Source organism: Cololabis saira, chromosome 7 (assembly GCF_033807715.1).
Source record: "Cololabis saira isolate AMF1-May2022 chromosome 7, fColSai1.1, whole genome shotgun sequence".
NCBI lineage: Eukaryota > Metazoa > Chordata > Actinopteri > Beloniformes > Belonidae > Cololabis > Cololabis saira.
The window spans coordinates 5,714,955-5,735,406 of record NC_084593.1 but is presented as its reverse complement, the minus strand read 5'-3'; the positions used below and the strand labels follow the sequence as shown (position 1 = coordinate 5,735,406).

General features: G+C 41.3%; 1 protein-coding gene across 1 annotated transcript in view; it reads right to left on the bottom strand.

The window, feature by feature from the left end:
• fat2 (FAT atypical cadherin 2) overlaps positions 1-20,452 on the bottom strand; it is a 228,217-nt gene that overhangs the window by 169,047 nt on the left and 38,718 nt on the right. Inside the window, 1 exon segment of the mRNA XM_061726486.1 lies at positions 17,374-17,685. Within this exon segment, the coding sequence (XP_061582470.1) occupies positions 17,374-17,685 (312 nt within the window).

The following is a 20,452-nucleotide window of genomic DNA, read 5'->3' as shown; positions in this document are numbered from 1 at the left end:
GGTTTTTAAAAACCCCAATATGACCCCTGGGTTACTCCTTTCAACCCTTGTGCTGTCTTCGGGTCAAGGAAGGAGGAAGGGAAGAAGGGAAGAAAGAAGGAAGGAAGGAAGAAAGAAAAGAAGGAAGGAAGGGAAAAAAGAAGGAAGGAAGGAAAGGAGAAAACAAGGAAAGAATGTACGAGGGGAGAAAAGAAAGAACGAAGGGAGGAAAGAAGGAAGGAAGGGAAAAAAGAAGGAAGGAATGGAGAAAAAAGGAAGGAAAGAAAGAAGGGAGGAAAGAAGGAAGGAAGGGAAAAAAGAAGGAAGGAAGGAAGGAAGGAAGGAAGGAAGGAAGGAAGGAAGGAAGGAAGGAAGGAAGGAAGGAAGGAAGGAAGGAAGGAAGGAAGGAAGGAAGGAAGGAAGGAAGGAAGGAAGGAAGGAAGGAAGGAAGGAAGGAAGGAAGGAGAAAACAAGTAAAGAATGTATGAGGGGAGAAAAGAAGGAAGGAAGGGAGTAAAGAGGAAGTGAAGAAGGAAGGAGAGAGCAGGAGGAAAGAAGGAACAGGAGAATTAGGTCATTTTGACCCAAACACAGTACAAGGGTTAAAAACCGAATATTCGGTCATGTAAACGGCAAACGGAATATGAAAAGCAACAGGAATTTGTTTTCTGCACATGTTCTGTTCACAAGGAATCCTGGTCTTTTGAGTCCAGGAAGTTCTTATAAACACGGAGAAACCAAGACCAGGAGGAGACTAATCACTTCATAAATGTAATGAAGGATATGAACATTTCTGCATTTGTAGACGGTAGAAAGTACCGGGATAGAAGATTTACAAGAAGGTGAGAGAAAAGTTGCGCGAAGCAGCATTTGTTTTGAATTTGGATACAGGAAGGAGAAGCAGAAATGACAGGAATTGCGTCATAATGTTCTCCGTGCGTCGCTGGTTTGATCCAGATATCCCAAATGATTAATTACCATGTAAATGGAATATTCCCATATGTCTTGTGGTGAAGGGGGACTTGCACTTCAAAAGCAGCCTCAATTTCAGCTCATTCCAGCCTTGAACTCAAAGAAAAGATCTGAGTGGGCGTCTATAAACTGGAAACAACATCCTTATCACCAAAAGCAGCACAAAGAGTCCTCAGTATTCTTCGCTGCAGCTCCGACGAATGGAAGTAAAACACCTGCTGATTTACATCTCAGTTAACAGTTGAGTAGAATCATGTATGGGAACAAGGTCAGCCCACTGAAATCCCTGGTAAATCATCTGGTTTAAATTTATAGAGATGCCATTTCTCAAGAGTTTGTGGCTGAAGGAGCGCTAACTGACCTTAGATATGTCAAACCCCCACCACTTCTCATTTTGTAGTGAACTACATCGTTACAAATGACGGACTCTTGTGAGAACACTGACACGGTTCACGATGTAAACGCTGCTCTTTAAGCACGTGGTTGCAAATGTGTTTAAAACTGCTGCTGTGCTCCTTATCAATAAGATGACAGCAAATGTTCCGTCTGCCAAATTATCACCAATATGCCACTTTACTAATCATGAAGTCCCAACAAAACAAATTGCTTCTCATGGTCTAATCCAGGGGTCGGCAACCCAAAATGTTTTAGAGCCATATTGTACCAAAAACACAAAAAAACTAATATATCTGGAGCCGCAAAAAATGAAAAGTCTTGTATCAGCCTTAGAATGAAGGCAACACATGCTGCATGTTTCTATATAAGTTAGAACTGGGGAGAGTTTTTTTTTTCATTATGCACTTTCAGAAAAAAGATGTCAAGAAAAAAGTTGAAATTTCAAGAAAAAAGTCAAAATGTCGAGATTAAAAAGGAAAGGAAAAAGGAAGAAAAAAGAGAAAAAAAGGAAAAAAAGAAAAAAAAAGAAAAAAGAAAAAAAGAAGAAAAAAAGAGAAAAAAAGGGAAAAAAAGAAGAAAAAAAAGAGGAAAAAAAGAAAAAAAGGTCAAACATTTTTAATAAAAATAATAAATATTTAAAACCTGCAGACCGGTGGCCTTCTACGGAATCGTATTGCATTCACTTGAGAAAAGTTTTAATGAAAAAAAAAAAATCTGCTCTGTTTTTCTGAATTAACCAGATTCCTCACAACTTGCAGGAGTCTGTCATTCACTTGAGAGCTCGATTTCATGGAGACAAACATGTTCCTGTTCAGTTTAATCCAGTTTTATTTTGCTTTTGGTTTGAAACATTGGGAGATACTCTTGTCTTTATATTATATAGATGGTATTATCATTAGTTTGTCGACTTTGCGCAGACACCTCAGGACTTTGCGGTTGTTCAGACGGAAAGCGATTTTTTTTTCATTAAAATTTTTCTCGGAATTCTGAGATAATTAACTCGTTAATTCAGAAAAACAGAGCAGATTTTTTTTTCATTAAAATTTGATCTCGTTAATTCAGAAAAACAGCAGATTTTTTTTCTCAAGTGAATGCGATACGCTTCCGTAGCCGTCAACGCTGCCCTGTATGTTGCACTTTTCTTTTTCTTTTTTTTTTTTTAAATCCTGCTACGTGCAAAGTTGTATCCTACCTATAATTTCTGACTGTGACCTGTACAGGGTGTACTCACGCCGTCGGCCTGTCATGAGCCGGGACGAGCTCCGGCAGGCCCTGCACGGGATTAAGCGGCTACAAAGAAAATGGATGGATGGAATTCATTTCTCATCATGGAAACTGCTTAAGCTGCCAGCGATCAATTACGTTTTATCTGTGCAGCAGCGGTGATTCAGTGGGCAGCGTGCACAAAATTAAAAAGACAACTAAATGAAATTTGCTGTTTAGCTCATTTCACCCCCCACCGTATAGAACCGCTCCACGTGAAGACGAGCCTGAGTGGGTAATGAGATTTCCACGAGCACAAACTGACCTCGGAGTTTTGTGCATTTACTGGAAAAGCAAAACACGACAGAGTTGCTGTTTTTGCATTCCTTTAAGATAAATAGAAAATAAGTAAACTTAAATAATTTATGTCCGCTACTAATCAAACAACAGTTTCCTCCTCAAGGTGTGCATGAATCATGAAACCAGAGTGGCCTTAAATTGAACAGAAAAGGGAAAGGAATGTTTTAATTAGAAAAGTAAAGTTTGGTGAAAGCAGCAGCAGTTAAGTTGTTGACTGTGCACGACTAAGGTCGTTAAAGGAAGCCGTTTTCTCAGAGATGATTATGTTCTGTGATTGTAATGGATTTAAGGTTTGTCTGCGTTATAATAGAATACATGATTGTATTTTCTTCCACATTTTTCCAAAGGCTCCTGCTGTTTATTTTTGCTCTGCAATCTCTTTTTTTCTTAAGTGCTGCATATTCAGGTGAAAACTCCAGCAGGACGTGATGATCTGATTAAGATGTTTCCAGTCTACAATAATGCAACTATTACGTTATTGTTTCATCATTTAGCGCTGTATTTGGACCAGGATTGTCGTTTAACGTGGCTGTTTCTTTCTTGACTGTCTCGATCAGATTAATATCAGAGTATTGTTGTTCCTGTAAACTCACTGAGTGTCATATTGAAACAAGAGCCAAACACAATGTGTTGTGTGTTAAATCATTGCTATGTTGTCTCATGAATATCCTTCTAAGAACAGAAAGAAATGATCAGGAAGCTGCACTTTTTTTGCAATTTCTTCCAGATAAAATATACAGGACTGTCTCAGAAAATTAGGATATTGTGATAAAGTCCTTTATTTTCTGTAATACAAAAATGTCATACACTCTGGATTCATTACAAATCAACTGAAATATTGCAAGCCTTTTATTATTTTAATATTGCTGATCATGGTTTACAGCTTAAGAAAACTCAAATATCCTATCTCAAAAAATTAGAATATTCTGGGAATCATAATCTTAAACCATAGGCCATAATCAGCTATATTAGAATAATAAAAGGCTTGCAATATTTCAGTTGATTTGTAATGAATCCAGAATGTATGACATTTTTTTTTTTTTATTTATTTTATTTTATTTTTTTATTAAATTGCATTACAGAAAATAAAGGACTTTATCACAATATTCTAATTTTCTGAGACAGTCCTGTAAGTTCAAACAGATCTCGTTATATACCGGTAATCAACACAAGTGTAATACATGTTGAAGGTTTCATTAAAATCGTATCTTACGAAGCGCTTTGGGATGGCTGAACATTTGAAGTTCAGTAGTTTGGATAAGGTAAAACTAAATGTTCTCAGAATTGAGCTTAAGACTTGGCTTTGGGAAATTTCTCAGAGCCAAAAAGTAAACGGAGACACAATAACGTCTTTCAACGGGACAGACTTCATCCTGCACTTATGCGCTTGAGTTAATGAATATCAAATACACCTGCTTCTACACAAAAAATCTGCTTTTAATGTGACACTCTCAGGCTGTTTCAACACCTCCTTTACGTGATGTCTCAGTCACAACGAGCCCTGTCCCACTTTAATCCCTCGGTAAACGGGCCCCAGGGCGGGGACGAGCACCAAGAGACAATAGGAGGACGGGACGTGTCGTGGCTCGTAGCGCTGGAGCTAAATGCTGCAAACATTTGCAGCATTAGTCCCTGCCAGGTGATTCAGTTGCAACCAGTACTCGAGTTGTAAAAAAAAAATCAGGGGGGATGGTGGATTTTATCATATGGGGACAGATAATTTGTGCTGATTACAAATAATATAATATATTACAAATAATAGCAGTGACCAAAACACCTGCAGAAATACTGCAGGAATGACATAGCAGCAGTTAAATGCAGCCTTCTGTAAGCTTTAAATATCCACTGGGCTTACATCAAATACATCAAAACACAACAATAAAAAACACTTTTCTGAACTTATCAATATGACTCTGTCCTTCACAGGATAAGTAACATTTGTCCTATTTCTAGTTAAAATGTCTAATTTTAGTCAAAAAAATCTCATTACACGTAAAACAAGACTCATCACTGGAAAAAACAACAATTTTCACCTGTTTCTAGTAGATTTTCACTTAAAATAAGTAGAAAAATCTGCCAGTGGAACAAGATTATTTTTGCTTGTAATGAGAAGATAAATCTTGTCCCACTGGCAGATTTTCCTACTTATTTCAAGTGAAAATTTACTTGAAACAGGTGAAAATTGTCAAATAAGTTATTTTTCTGGTGTTATTTTTCTGGTGATGACTCTAAATGTTGAAATAGCAGTAAAACCACATTCATTGATGAAATGACATAAGGGATGGAAAGGAGGGATGGCAGTTTTACAGGGGGGATGATTTTGACCGTTTTTATTTCAGGGGGAGGTTCCATCCCCCCTCATCCCCCCTCAACTCCAGTACTGGTTGCAACTGACAAAGATGAACGCACAGATATCTGACACTTTTTCCCATTTTCTCCGGATCATGGAAGAGTGAACCTGCAGGTAAACTCTGAGGAAGTTTTAATTCCAGCTCTGCTTTCTCCCCACACCCAGGTTCTACATTTTTCAAAAACCCACTGCGTGAAAAAAAAAGAAAGAAAAACATTCCTTAAGGCTTTATAGCTACACAAATAACCATATATCAAAATGTAAAACCAGCTATTGGGACACGGCTGACTTGTTGAAACAATGTGCAAGAGAGAAAGAACAGTGTTTGTCCAGATGTTTTATGACCACGAAGGAATAATGAACAAAATGTAAATCAATCAAAAGGAAGCAAGACACCTATAATTTAGCTGAAATTGACTATGAAACGGGTGAATGACACACTGTGCAATCTGATGTAATTACATCCATCATCCCACAGTTGCTGTATATCCGCGCGTCCGTATGCAGCTCAATTAAAAGCTTCAGCCGCCGCAGGCTGAACATTTTAAACCAACGCTGTGCTGAGGTTTATCTCAAAATCTGATCCAACTTTTAAAGACTGGCCAATTCAAACGATAAAAAAGTGCACAATCTCTTCAAATAATCCTGTTGATCAAATTGGGGATAAGCAAACAGAAGAAAACACATTAGATCAATATAATGGCTGATGTCTTGCGGTTTAACTTTTTTTTTAAATAATTTAGACGGAAAATATTGGACGGGGAAATCTTAGGCCCCCGTTTACACGTAGCAAAAACGCTGGTGTTTTCATGCGTTTTGTTCGTTCGTTTACACGAAAACGAAGCTCAAAGTCTCCAAAAACCATCATTTCTGAAAACTCCGGCCAAAGTGGAGATTTGCAAAAACTCAGTTTTCATGTTTGCTTGTAAACGGAGGGAAACGGGACATTTAGGTTTCAGAACGTCACATTATGAGACAGAAACGTCACCAACATCATTTGTGCGACCTGTGTTTACAATTTGTTTGGCCACCGTCAATATTTTCTTGTATTTTACCTGTAAGGCGACTATCTTTCAAAACAATTAGTCGCTGAGAGAGTACTGGCTGAGATCTGTCCGACACGCTGAATCCAAGAAACCGACATGAAACAGATGCATTCTTTGGTTATTTATTTGTTGGTCTCCAGTTAAACCTTTTCACTTTCAAATGTCTGATGGTGGATTGCATTCAATGGATGTTCTACTATATTACAATGCTTATATTTCGTATATTTTGTATCCTATATTGCGTAGCCTATATTGCGTAGCCTATATTGCGGTCAACAGAAATTATCAGCTCCTCTCTCTGACAAACAAAACCTCCTCCACTGCAGGTGCAGGTGATCTTAATCAGTCACCCACTCTGCCCCAGTGACACACCCACACACAGACACGCCTCCACAGACACACCCACACACAGACACACCTCCACCCACTATATGGTGAGACAATACATCCCTGCTCCTACATTCCGGCCCCTAATTATTATAACAGAATAATTACAGCACACAACAATTCATGTAGGATACATACAAATGATCAGTGTTTTTTTTTTTTTTTAAATCAGTACAGTTCAAAGTCCAGTCTGACATCAATGTCCGACTTTCCATGACCGGAACAAGCAAAAATCAAAAAGTAATCCATCAGGAAGAAAAAACATGCAAAGTCCGTGAAAAATAAAGTCATCTCCAGAAAAAGCAAAAATCAAAAAGTAATCCATCAGGAAGAAAAACACACGAAGTCTATGAGAAATTCTTCAGGACTACCCAGCTTCCTGAAGAAGACAAACCTTTGTGACAGGCCTATCGAGACAGCTTGTCTTGGTCTTGATCTTGACTTGTCGTACAAGTCCTCTTTTGTCTTGTACCGCCTCAACAACTCTCCCCATGATCCACGAGTTACGGGGTGCAGAGTCATCAACAATGAGTACGATGTCATCAGGAATAAAGTTTCGCTTGACTTTGTTCCACTTTTGACGTTCCTGAAGCTGTGGCAGGTATTCTTTCGTCCATCTTTTCCAAAACAAATTGGACATGTATTGCACTTGCTTCCATCTTCGGACAGCGTAGACATCGTCCTTTACAAATACACCAGGTGGTAAAGATGGTTGACCTTTGAGGAGCAGAAGATGGTTAGGACTCAGAGCCTCAAGGTCATTAGGGTCCAAGGAAGCCTTAGTTATGGGTCTGCTATTGAGAATAGCTTCTACCTCACACAGCACTGTGTGGAGACCTTCGTCGTCAAGCCTTTGTACTCTCAAAATAGAGTTGAGGACCTTTCTGACAGAGCGAATTAGTCTCTCCCAAGCTCCTCCATAGTGGGAACCAGTTGGAGGATTGAAGGTCCACTTAATCCCTCTCTGCAGGAGTTCTTCATGAATCTGAGACTGATTCCATTGGTCAATATGTCTCTTCAACTCTCGGTCAGCGCCCACGAAGTTCGTACCATTGTCTGAACAGAGTTCTTTGACTTGGCCCCGTCTTGCTATAAACCGACGTAAGGCGTTGATGAAAGAATCCGTATCCATTGATGCTGCTACTTCAATATGGACAGCTCTCAAAGCTAGACAGGTGAATATAACTCCATATCTTTTCACTTGAGATCTTCCACGTCTTACATCAAACGGACCAAAACAATCTACTCCCACTGAAGTGAATGGTGGTTCATCTGGACGTACTCTGTTGAGTGGCAAATCTGACATTTGTTGGCTGGCCGGACGTCCTTGTATCCGTCGGCACACAACACATTTCGCCAAGATCTTTCTTATAGCCACGCCGGCCCCAGTAATCCAATACTTTTGGCGTAGTCTTGCCAGCATGTGGGTTCTACCACAGTGGCCGACTTCCTGGTGGACATGTCTTAGAATGATGTCAGAGATGTGCAAATCTTTGGTCAATATGACTGGATGCTTCGACTCTTCAGGCATGGCTGCCCTACTGAGCCGTCCACCAACCCTCAAGACACCATCATCAAACACTGGATTCAACTTATATATTTGGCTTGTACGTTTCACACTCTGTCCCTTTTGGAGCCTGGAAAGTTCCTCTGGGAATCTTTTTCTCTGATAGAACCCAATGATCTTCAACTCAGCCTCCTTCAGTTCCTCCACAGTGAGAAAAATGTGGAATGAGTGCTTGACACTCTGCAGCTCTTTCTTCAAAATATCTTTGTGCTTGTTGTCATCATGCCTTGTGTGTTCCAGTGCTGCGTTACATTCTTTTCTTTTTCTTGAAAGACCTAGGAGTAGGTTCTTGAATCGTACGACCCAACCCACCACCCTTTTCAGATGGTTCCATGACGAGACACAATCAGCAAACTGAGACAATGAGTCACTCTCTTTCTCAGCCCAGGTTGCGTTTGCCAAGGTGATTGTTTTGACTTCAGGATCTGCTTGTCCTGAAAGCTCTTCCATACTGTCTGGAATTGCAGGCCACTGCTCCTCCGGCAGCAGAAGAAATTGTGGGCCAGATATCCACTTTGTATCTTTGAGGAATGACTCCACTCCAAGTCCTCTGGAAGCAAGGTCAGCAGGGTTGCATGAGGTGCTCACATACCTCCACTGAGCTGCACAAGATGTTTTACGGATCTCAGAGACTCTGTTAGAGACAAATACTCGAAATCTGGAGGTCTCGTTGTTGATATACTTCAGCACTGAGGTACTGTCCGTCCAGAATACAGAGTCTAGCAGTGGCATCTGCAACTCCTTTCTCCACACTCTATCCATGCGTGCTGCAACCACTGCTGCTGTGAGTTCCAGTCTGGGGATGGTAATCGGCTTCAAGGGAGCCACCCTTGCCTTTCCCATGATAAGGACACTGCAAGACTGTGCGCTGTTGTTTTGCATCAGCAGGTACGTGACTGTCCCGTAACCCACCTCACTTGCATCTGCAAAATGGTGCAATTGAGCAGAAGTCACAGCCCCAAAGTTCACAGGCTTAAAACATCTGCAGACCTTGAAGTCCTCCAGTAGGTGGAGATCCTGCACCCACTTCGTCCATTCTGTTACAGTGGGTTCAGGTATGATGTCGTCCCACCCAAGGCCTTTCCTGCACAGCTCTTGCAAGATCAACTTAGCCTTTAACACCACTGGCACCAGCACTCCAAGTGGGTCGTAGACTGAACTGACCATAGACAGAATCCCTCTACGAGTTAAAGGTCTATCCTGAATCATGATCTTGAACTTAAATGCATCGGATTCCACACACCACTGCACGCCCAACACTCGTTCGACAGGGAGTGTGTCATAGTCCAAGTCCAGCTCTTTCACTTCTTTTGCTCTCTCTTCTTCAGGTATAGCAGCGAGCACATTCCGACTGTTGCTTATCCATTTCTTGAGCTGAAAGCCGCCTCTGAGACAAATGGCTCGAAGGTCACGATAGAGAGCTACAGCCTGAGACTCAGAGGGCACTGAAGCGAGACAGTCGTCAACATAGAAGCTATGCATAATGGTATCCACCGCCTGCTGACTGAAGGAATCTCTGTGATCCTCTGCACACTTCCGAAGAGCAAAGTTGGCGCAACTTGGAGATGAAGTTGCTCCAAAGAGGTGGACTAGCATCCTGTATTCTTCCATGGGTTGAGAAATGTCCCCACCAGGCCACCAGAGGAACCTTAGCAGGTTGGAATCTTCCGATGGCACATGCACCTGATGGTACATGGCCTCAATGTCTGCCATCAAAACAACAGGCTCCTTCCTGAACCTGGTTATAACCCCGATCAATGAGCTGGTGAGATCAGGTCCTTGCAACAACTCTGTGTTCAATGATTTCCCTTGGAAAGATGCTGCACAGTCGAACACCACTCTGATCTTCTTCTTCTTTGGATGGTATACACCGTGGTGCGGAATGTACCAAACCTTTCCCTGACTGTATACCAGATCCTCAGCAGGCACCCTTTCAGCATACCCACAAGCAATGACATTACGCATGAAGGCAACGTAGTCTGCATGAAATGTGTCATCTTTCTGGAACCTCCTCTTCAGCATCAGGGCACGCTGCTCAGCTACCTTGCGATTGTCAGGCATGCACACGTCCCTGTTCCTTAAAGGTAAAGCAATGGTGTAATGGCCATCTACCATCTTGACTGAGCTTTGCACCATTTCCATGAACTGACAATCTTCCCTTGAAGGACCCAGTTGTTCTTCCTGGCTGCATTCGGGGAAGTCCATTTGAAACTGTTGCTTCCACAGCTCATCCAATTTCACAGCTGAGATACGATTAGCAGTGACGCTAGATTGACCACAGCCTGCTCCACCAACACACAATGGTCCATTAACAGTCCAGCCCAATATGGTCTGAATTGCATATGGTCCCCCATCTTCACTTGGAATCACTTTTATGGGTTCCAGAGCTCTTGGAGCATTCAAGCCGATCAAAAGCTCGACATCTGATTCAATTTCAGGAAGATTTACTCCATGCAAATATGGCCATTTCAACAGATCCTGTTGTTGAGGTATGTTGCTCCTGCTGACAGGCATCCTCTTCTGTGTGAAAACATCTGCCAAATCGCAGTAGAGGCCACTCTCTAGGCCAGCTACCTCCAAGTCAGATACAACACAGCTTGCCACCACCTTTTCCTGGCCCATAGTGCGTAGGAGAATGTTTGTTGCTCTTCCTGTGATGTTCAGCCTATCCAACAGACTTGTCGTACAAAACGATGCTGAACTACCTTGGTCCAAAAAGGCATAAGTCTGGACAATTTTGTGACCTTTCTTTGACTTAACCTTGACTGGAACGATGGAGAGTTTACAGTCCGGCTCACCGGCCCCGGTGAGGCCACTAGTTTGCACTTCCACCACAGCACTGCCAACTGCTGTGTTCTTATCAGCTGTAATGGCGTGACTCTTCTCTTCTTCTTTGCCTTTTGGGTGAATATGAAGCAGGCTAGGATGCCTGGCCCCACATACTTTGCATGACAACCGCCTCCTACAGTCCTTCGACATGTGCCCTGTGCACAAGCAGCCGAAGCAAATCCCATGGTCTTTGAGGAAGGCGAGTTTGTCTTTATGCACTCTCTTTCCCAATAGAGAGCACAACTCCAGTGTGTGTTCACCCTTGCAGTAGAGACAAGCCCTTTTGTGCAGTGAGCCTCCTCCAATCCTTGTATGGGCCTTTCCATCCACAGAAGTGGCTGTAGTTGCAAAACTACTTCCTTTCTCACGTATGTAACGCTGAAACTTTTCTTCGCTGCTGCCTTTGCTTTGTACTGTTCTTGTGACATCTTGTATGTTTCCAAATATAGGATCAGCTGCAATTTTTACGTGACGTTCAATGAAATCCACAATGTCGGGAAATGTGGCTCTACGATGTTGTCTTTCTTGAATATCACACGCTGCCGTCCTCCAGTTGTCTCTTAGTTTGTATGGCAACTTCATTATTATTTTTAGCATATTTGCAGGCATGTTGAGTTCTGACATGTACTGTATTTCATCCATGGCATTACAGCATCCTCTCAGGAAGAGTCCATAAGCTTGGAATGCCTTTATGTCCTCAGCTTTGATTATTGGCCATGAGAGTGCTTTGTCCAGATAAGCTGAAGAGATCTTCAGCTCATTTCCAAAATGCTGTCCCAGCAAGGCTTTTGCCTTGATGTAGCCTCTGTCTGCAGGCATTTGTTGGCAGCTTCTAACAAGCTCTCGTGGCTGCCCTCTGGTGTATTGCACCAGGAAGTAGAGGCAGTCACTTGCATCACTTGTCTTTTGCTCAATATTTTGTTCAAAGGATCTCATGAAGGTGTTGAACATTAGAGGATCGCCATCAAACCCTTGAATCTCTCTGTTTGGCAAAGATGACAGCCTTTGTTGTTGGACCAGCATAGCAGTTATGTCATTTTGCCGTGCCATTATGGACACCATGTTGTTATCAGCACTAGCAGGAAGGTGTGAGCCTCCAGACTGAGATGTGGAAATGTCAGGTGCAGCACTATAAGCCATTTTGAACTTGGTTGATGTCTGCTGGCGTATTTGAGGTTCATCAGGTTTAGTTAAATGAGAATGGAGAGCACTGACTGAGGTTGGGTTTCTCTGTGTTGAACCAGAAGGCACAAATGAATCAGCATGAACGTTAAGAGCAGCATGGGCACCTACATCTGTTTTGTCAGTATGGGATTGCACAACATCAGATTTGCGACATATGCTGCCTCTCACACTGCTTCCTGAAGCTCTCAGGACATCCACTTTAGCCTTTGATGCAGCTATCTCCATTTCAAGGTTCAATCGCTCCTTCCTTTTTCTAAGCTCCTCCTCCATCTGCTCCAGGTCATGCTTGTCCTGAAGCAATCTTTGACGAGCAAGAAGAGCAGCCATGTCAGCTTCAGCTTTAACGCGTGCAGCGCTAGTAGAAGTGCTTGAAGTCCGAGTACTGCTTGTTGTAGATTTTGAACCATGCTGCTTGCCAATATTTGAAATGCTGTCGCTTGGCTTGATTTCATCAGGTCTTATTCCAAGTACGGCAGCTTGATCCGAGATAATTTCTTCATGAGTCTCTTTCACATCAATGATTGGAAGATTTTCCCACTCCTTCCCATTGAGCAGTGGCTCATCCACTTCCTGGCTTGGAGGTCCATCCATTTCCTCATTGCTCCTCTGTCTTGAGACCAAATTGTCATTTTCAGAGAGCCAGTGTTCCACATCCTCAATAAAGCCATTGTTGTAGTTGCTGATGCTTGCAAACCACTCGTTTTGTCTTATCTGCTCATCCAGAGGTATTACGTCCATCAGTTCTGAATGCAATGATGTTACATGATGATGTAGAGGCCTCAGAACACCCAGCTGAATTTGCACTTGTGTGACGTTATCTTCATCTTCCATGAGCTGTTTCAAAGCATTGATAACACCCTTCATTTTGTTCAGTCTGGTTTTGCGTTCCTTCTGAAGCTTTTCAATTTTACCCGCCAGGGCCTTTTCAGTGAGCTTGACAATCCTTTTTCCATTTTCAACATCAACAGCACCTCTTACAGCAGAACTAACATTTGATCCACTCATATTGGCAACAACCAGCAGCAGCAATGCAGTGAAACTTCAGCGAGCGTCCTCAACAATCAAAACATTGAAATGGAAACCTTTTCATCCAAAACAGAGCAATCCAATATTGCATCCACGTCAAAGTTGAGCAACGTCATAGAAATTTGTGAATCATCCACTTTTTCCACCACTTTTCCATAGACCAAGCAATCCACTATTGTCTCCACATGACAGTTGATCATCACTGAAACGCGTCAATTATCCACTTCCTTCTTCGCCACTTTAATGTCCACAACAATCCATGTTCACTCCGCAGAAATGCAACACGTGAGAGACGGTCAGCGGCATCAATGAGGAATCACAGCATCCATATCCATCCAATATTGCAGCGCAAGTTTCAAACTGCGTCCAAACAAGAACCAGCTCACAGCATGAACAAACTGCATTGGTTACACATACCGTGTTTGCTGCGTTGCGATCCGTCCGTTCATTCATTCAGTTTTTTTTTTTACTCACGAGTGACTCCAATGTGGCTGCGTGCTCAGACTTTTGAGTGGACTTATCCAGTGTGGCATCAGAAGAAACTGAAAGGCTCCAGGCGTGGAAATCCGTGGCCGATTTTCTGTTGACAATGTAAGGCGACTATCTTTCAAAACAATTAGTCGCTGAGAGAGTACTGGCTGAGATCTGTCCGACACGCTGAATCCAAGAAACCGACATGAAACAGATGCATTCTTTGGTTATTTATTTGTTGGTCTCCAGTTAAACCTTTTCACTTTCAAATGTCTGATGGTGGATTGCATTCAATGGATGTTCTACTATATTACAATGCTTATATTTCGTATATTTTGTATCCTATATTGCGTAGCCTATATTGCGTAGCCTATATTGCGGTCAACAGAAATTATCAGCTCCTCTCTCTGACAAACAAAACCTCCTCCACTGCAGGTGCAGGTGATCTTAATCAGTCACCCACTCTGCCCCAGTGACACACCCACACACAGACACGCCTCCACAGACACACCCACACACAGACACACCTCCACCCACTATATGGTGAGACAATACATCCCTGCTCCTACATTACCTGTTTTTTATTCTAAAGTCACACTTAAAAGTAACTCCACTTCTCTGTCACTCCAAACAAAAGACTCTCGTTCCGTCTTGGAAGTAAAGCCTGAATTATGGTCCCGCGTTAAATCGGCGCAGAGCCTACGGCGTAGGGTACGCGGCGACGTGCGCCGTACGCCGTAGGCTCTGCGTTGGTGTAACGCGGAACCATAAATCAGCCTTAACTGGAAGTTACTTGTGTCATTTGTTGACGTTTTTTTCCAGGATTCTGATTGGCTAGCATGACTTTATCTTCTCGTTACACTGCCACCTGTAGGTTTGGCTGCTCATAGCACCTTAACAGCGTATTTATGCGGGTTCGTGTAAATGAAGAGATTTTGAAAATGATCTTGTGTAAATGATGGAATTTTTCAAAACGTAGAGGGGGAAATATCCGTTTTTGTAAATACCCGGCTATGTGGAAACGTGGCCTCAGACCTCAAGTGGCCTAGAGAACATCTGGGTCTTCCAACGGAGGCAAGACCTCTCAGGATCCCCTTGACTTGGATAACTAAGAATCCACACCAACATCAGGAATTTCAGATTATTCTCAACAAAATGATTGTACACACAGTCTAACGTGACGATGAACTAGCTCAGGGCTCGGCAACCCGCTCGGCAACCCGCGGCTCCAGTGCCGCCCTAGTGGCTCCTGGAGCTTTTTCAAAAATGTTTGACCTTTTTTTTCCTTTTTTTCTTCTTTTTTTTCTTCTTTTTTTCCTTTTTTTCTCTCTTTTTCTTCCTTTTTCCTTTCCTTTTTAATCTCAACATTTGGACTTTTTTCTCGACATTTGGACTTTTTTCTAGACATTTCGACTTTTTTCTTGAAATTTTGACTTTCTCAACATTTCACTTTTTTCTCAACATTTCGACTTTTTTCTCGACATTTTGACTATTTTCTCGAGATTGTACTTCAACATTAATCTCCACATTGACATTTTTCTCAACATTTCAACTATTTTTCTCTAGATTTTGACTTTTTTCTCAACATTTCGACTTTTTTCTCGACATTTCGACTTTTTTCTTGACATTTCGACTTTTTTCTCAACATTTGTCTTCGTTCTAAGGCTTCTACAAGACTTTTCATTTTTTGCGGCTCCAGACATATTTGTTTTTTGTGTTTTGGCTCTTTCAACATTTTGGGTTGCCGACCGCTGAACTAGAGGAATAGAAGAGTGCATTTTCCTAATTAAAGATAAACATGGGTATTTTTAGGGCACTAATGGAAGACAGACATAATTAGAGAGAGAAAGAATCACCTATGACTTAGATTAATGGAATTACACAGCAGTTGCTACTGTAGCTCAAGTACGCAGTCCCAGCTCTTTCTTTTCTTTTACTGCCGTCCAACGGGACCCTGGGTCGTGTAAAGGATAGAGTTTCAGTAAGTGACCAGTTAAAAGCACAGACTTAATGAAACTGGAAGTCTGGACGGCGAACTGACGTCACCACGGTTACTTTATACTGGAAACGTTCCTTCATAGCCACACGGGGGATGTTACACGACCGCTTTCACAGCCCCGGCCCTCCTGGCTGTAAAACCTTTTATGCCCACCAAAGACGTCTTATGTCTGTGGAAAGTGTCTTTACCTGTGGTCCATTATGCATCTGTTGGAAACTGGAGGTGATTTTTTAACATATAATGCTTTCATTGCAAAATAAAACCTTGTTTGTACAAATAGACAATATAACACAGTAATTAAGGCAGTTCCACAAGCGATGATTCTCCAACTTAAAGGCATGATGATTTATTCTGTGGTTAGTCCACAAATGCCTTCTTTGGTTATAGATCAGGAGTCGGCAACCCGCGGCTCTTTAGCGCTGCCCTAGTGGCTCCTGGAGCTTTTTATAAAATGTTTGACCTTTTTCTTCCTTTTTAATCTCGACATTTCGACTTTTTTCTCGACATTTCGACTTTTTTCTCGACATTTTTACTTTTTTCTCGACATTCCGACTTTTTTCTCGAAGTGCATAATGAAAAAATAAATATTCCCTCAGTTATAACTAATATAGAAACATGCAGCATGTGTTTCCTTCATTCTAAGGCTGATAGAAGAGTTTTCATTTTTTGCGGCTCCAGACATATTTGTTTTTTGTGTTTTTGGTCCAATACGGCTCTAAAACATTTTGGGTTGCCGACCCCTGGACTAGATGGTTGTATTTTTTTTAGATAAAAAATGTAATAATAAATTCTTGAGAACTAATTTTACTTTGGTGTGTTTCTCTTCACCTTTGAAGAGGAAACATACAGTATGTTTCAACATTATACGACTAGTTTTTTATTTAAGATGAGAACCCGGTACCTCTCCTTTCCACTTCCACCTAAGGCTAAAGAAGTTCATTTTAAAATAATGAATGAGGTTTATCCATGTAATGATTTTTTACAAAAAGGTTTAATTTAGATTTGAATAATTGTACTTTTTGTAACGCAAACATCGAAACCTTAGAGCATCTTTTTTTCTCCTGTTTCTAACCAGGACCTTTTGGGAAGCTTTCCAATACTGGATAACCTATAATGATCAAACCATTCCCATTCTTACATTTGAAAGCATTTAAGTTGGTGGAGGACAAGAAAATAGACTTTGGAATTAATAATTTAATTATATTGGCAAATTTTTTTATTTAATAAATGTCGCTTTTTGAAAATTAATCCAGTCTTTATTGCATATTTAAACGTAATAATTCAGTATAAAAAAATATTTAAAATCATGCACGATTCAAAAAGCATCTTCAGAAGTATCTTTGTTCCCTAATTCCTGACTGATCACTTGCGTTTTTTCTTTCTTTTTGTTTGTTTGTTTATTCCTTTTTTTTCTTTTCGCTGTGTATTTTCTTTGTTTTGTTTTATTCATTGGTTGTTCAGTTATCTTTGATGAAAATGTTTTTTTTCTGGAATGTGCCTTGTTTTTTTGTAAATTCAATGAGAAAAAAATAAATAAATAAATGAATAAAAAAAAAATTACAAATAATAGCACTGATGAGAAAAAAAAAAAAAGTGTCTTTACCTGTTTTTGGATCAACGTCAAAGAACATTTGATGAGATTCCGGCATCTGGAAGGAAAGCCTCCCCTCGGAGGACGCGTCAGCGTCCGTGGCGGACACCCGGACGACAGACGCCACCGCGGCAACGTTCTCCTGGACGGAGGCGAAATACACGGGCTGGGAAAGTTCCGGAGCGTTGTCGTTGACGTCCAGCACGTCCAGGAAGACGTGAGTCCAGGAGACCAGGGGCTCGGTCCCCAGGTCCGTCACGTACACCGAGAGCCAGTAGTGTGGAACCATTTCACGGTCCAGGGTCTCTTTGGTGCGAATCACACCTGAGATACACGGAAAGATAATAAGAAAAAGTCTTTTCACATGATATAATACAAACCACTGTTTATTTTTATCCCAGGCCTGATACTGTGGATCAGGAATTAATCACTTGTTAGTGCAGGGGTCGGCAACCCGCGGCTCCAGAGCTGCATGCGGCTCTTTAGCGCCGCCCTAGTGGCTCCTGGAGCTTTTTCAAAAATGTTTGACCTTTTTTTTCCTTTTTTTCTTCTTTTGTTTTTCTTTCTTTTTTTCTTTTTTCTTCTCTTTTTCCTTTTCCTTTTTTTTCCTTCTTTTTTTCTTTTTTCTTAATTTTTTCTTCCTGTTTCCTTTCCTTTTTAATCTCGACATTTCATATTTTTTCTCAAAATTTTGACTTTCTTCTCGACATTTCAACTTTTTTCTCAACATTTCAACTTTTTTCTTGACATTTCGACTTTTTTCTCGAGATTATACTTCAACATTAATCTCGACATTTCGACTTTTTTCTCCACATTTTGACTTTTTTCTCGACATTTTGACTTTTTTCTTGACATTTTGACTTTTTTCTCGACATTTCGACTTTTTTCTCGACATTTCGACTTTTTTTCTCAACATTTCGACTTTTTTTCTCAACATTTCAACTTTTTTCTCGACATTCCGACTTTTTTCTTGAAGTGCATAATGAAAAATAAATCTTCCCCCAGTTCTAACTAATATAGAAACATGTAGCATGTGTTGTCTTCATTCTAAGGCTGATAAAAGACTTTTCATTTTTTGCGGCTCCAGACATATTAGTTTTTTGTGTTTTTGGTCCAATATGGCTCTTTCAACATTTTGGGTTGCCGACCCTTGTGTTAGTGTAATTACTTTTATCCTGAACAACAGCAGCAACCCCCAAAGGAAATATCAACCACTTGTATCTTACTGTGCAATTTTAAAACTCTGGGCTGGATGCAGAGGCTTTTCAGTCCCTACTCATCACTTCGGGTGAAACATTTGTGTTACCGAAACCTACCTACATTCATACAACAAGATAGAAAAGGCTGACTGATTTGGCAATTACTTCTCTGCACACACATGCCTCCAAGAGATGTTTAACTACGGTTCCCCAGAGGGAGAGTTTAAAACCCAGCAACAAAGAGCTTATATTACAACCTGGTTCCATCATGACAGACCTCCCTTTGCCCTGATTTTATCTGAACCTCAAGTGCAGCAAGCTAAAGGAATGCACTCAAATACTCGGGGGGTTGGAGGCTATCCTCTCTAAAGAATATGCCGGTGGGAAAATACCATTATGACTCCAGAGGAAGTACTGTGTTGTGCAACCATGGACGTGTGTCATCTCACCATCAGGGAGACAGAAGTAGGAAATGCGAAGCTGCAAAGATTGCTTTTGTCGATGAGTTCAGTGTCTCGCAGAACTGGCGATACAAATCATTAATATTTAGCGCTGAATTTAAATGGAAACTGAGGTGGAGGACGGGCTAATCTGATGTTCTCACAAGCGTCTAATTACCGTCTGCTGGAGCTCTGAGTGACGACAATGGAGCAACGACATTGTGATCTGGATGTAAACAGTTTAGATGGCTACAGCTGAGGAAAAGCAGTCGTATGCATCTGCTTTGGATTAAGACTAGATGTATTTACCAACATGCGGACAGCAAAAGTGGAATTTAGGGCCAATCCCAACCCCCCCTACTTTCTACCACTAGCCCTAAAAATGAAGCCACAGGCGTAGGGTCCTTGTAATGTTCCCTAGGGATTGGGACACCACTTGCTACGTCACTGCGTGGTTTACGTTCGGGTACGTAAGCGACTGCGTAGTTACGTTTGCACATACGTCACATCATATCAGGAAGCCCAGAGATAAAAGCTGTTTTAATTTCAGCTGTAGCGCTGTTAATATGCCACTTTATTAAGTTTTCATATTTTTTCAGGCATAAAAGTAACCGTTAAGATCCCCAACCTGGGCTCAGTTTATCCAAATAACGCCTGTTAAGAAATTTGCTCCGACGTTTTCGGGATGAGAAGAGCCGCCGGCTCGGGAGCTGATTTATGGTTCCGCGTTAAATCAACGCAGATCCTACGAGTGATTATGTACATCCACTGAGTGAATATTATGAAAGTAAAATATATATTTCTTGCTAGAAATGTAATCAAAACGCATTTTTATGCAGAAACTAACTCTAAATATTGATTTTATTCACTAAAAAATAAGAAATGTCGGCCATGTTTTTTTTTTATTCAGTCTGCAAATGATGACGTAAAGCATTCTGGGAAATTTTTCTGGCACTCGGTCGGCGAGTCAGTATCTGAAATCCCTCACTGTGAATGGCTAGATTCATACACACTAGTCCTCGTTATGTCCACTAGCCCTCGTTATGTCCACTAGTCCTACATGCAAAGAGGAATTGGGACACCACTACCCTCACAGGAACGTGCAAAATTTAGGGGTAGGACTGAAAAGCAGGACTAGGGGGGGATTGGGACTGGCCCTTACTCTTCTACATAACACACTCCCCCGTTTACTCGTAACCAACTACATGCAAAGACATCTTGATAAGCAGCTGGCCCTAGGGATCGTTTGCAGACCCTACAGGTTTCTAGATGCGTCTGATCTATAGGGCTGAGACACCACCCTGAAATCTCCATGAATATATATAATATATATAATGTACTAAATCTGTTTTGAGGTTAAAAATTATGACTTCCTTTAACCCTTGTGCTTGCTTCGGGTCAAGGACGGAGGAAAGGAAGAAGGAAGGAAGGAAGGAAGGAAGGAAGGAAGGA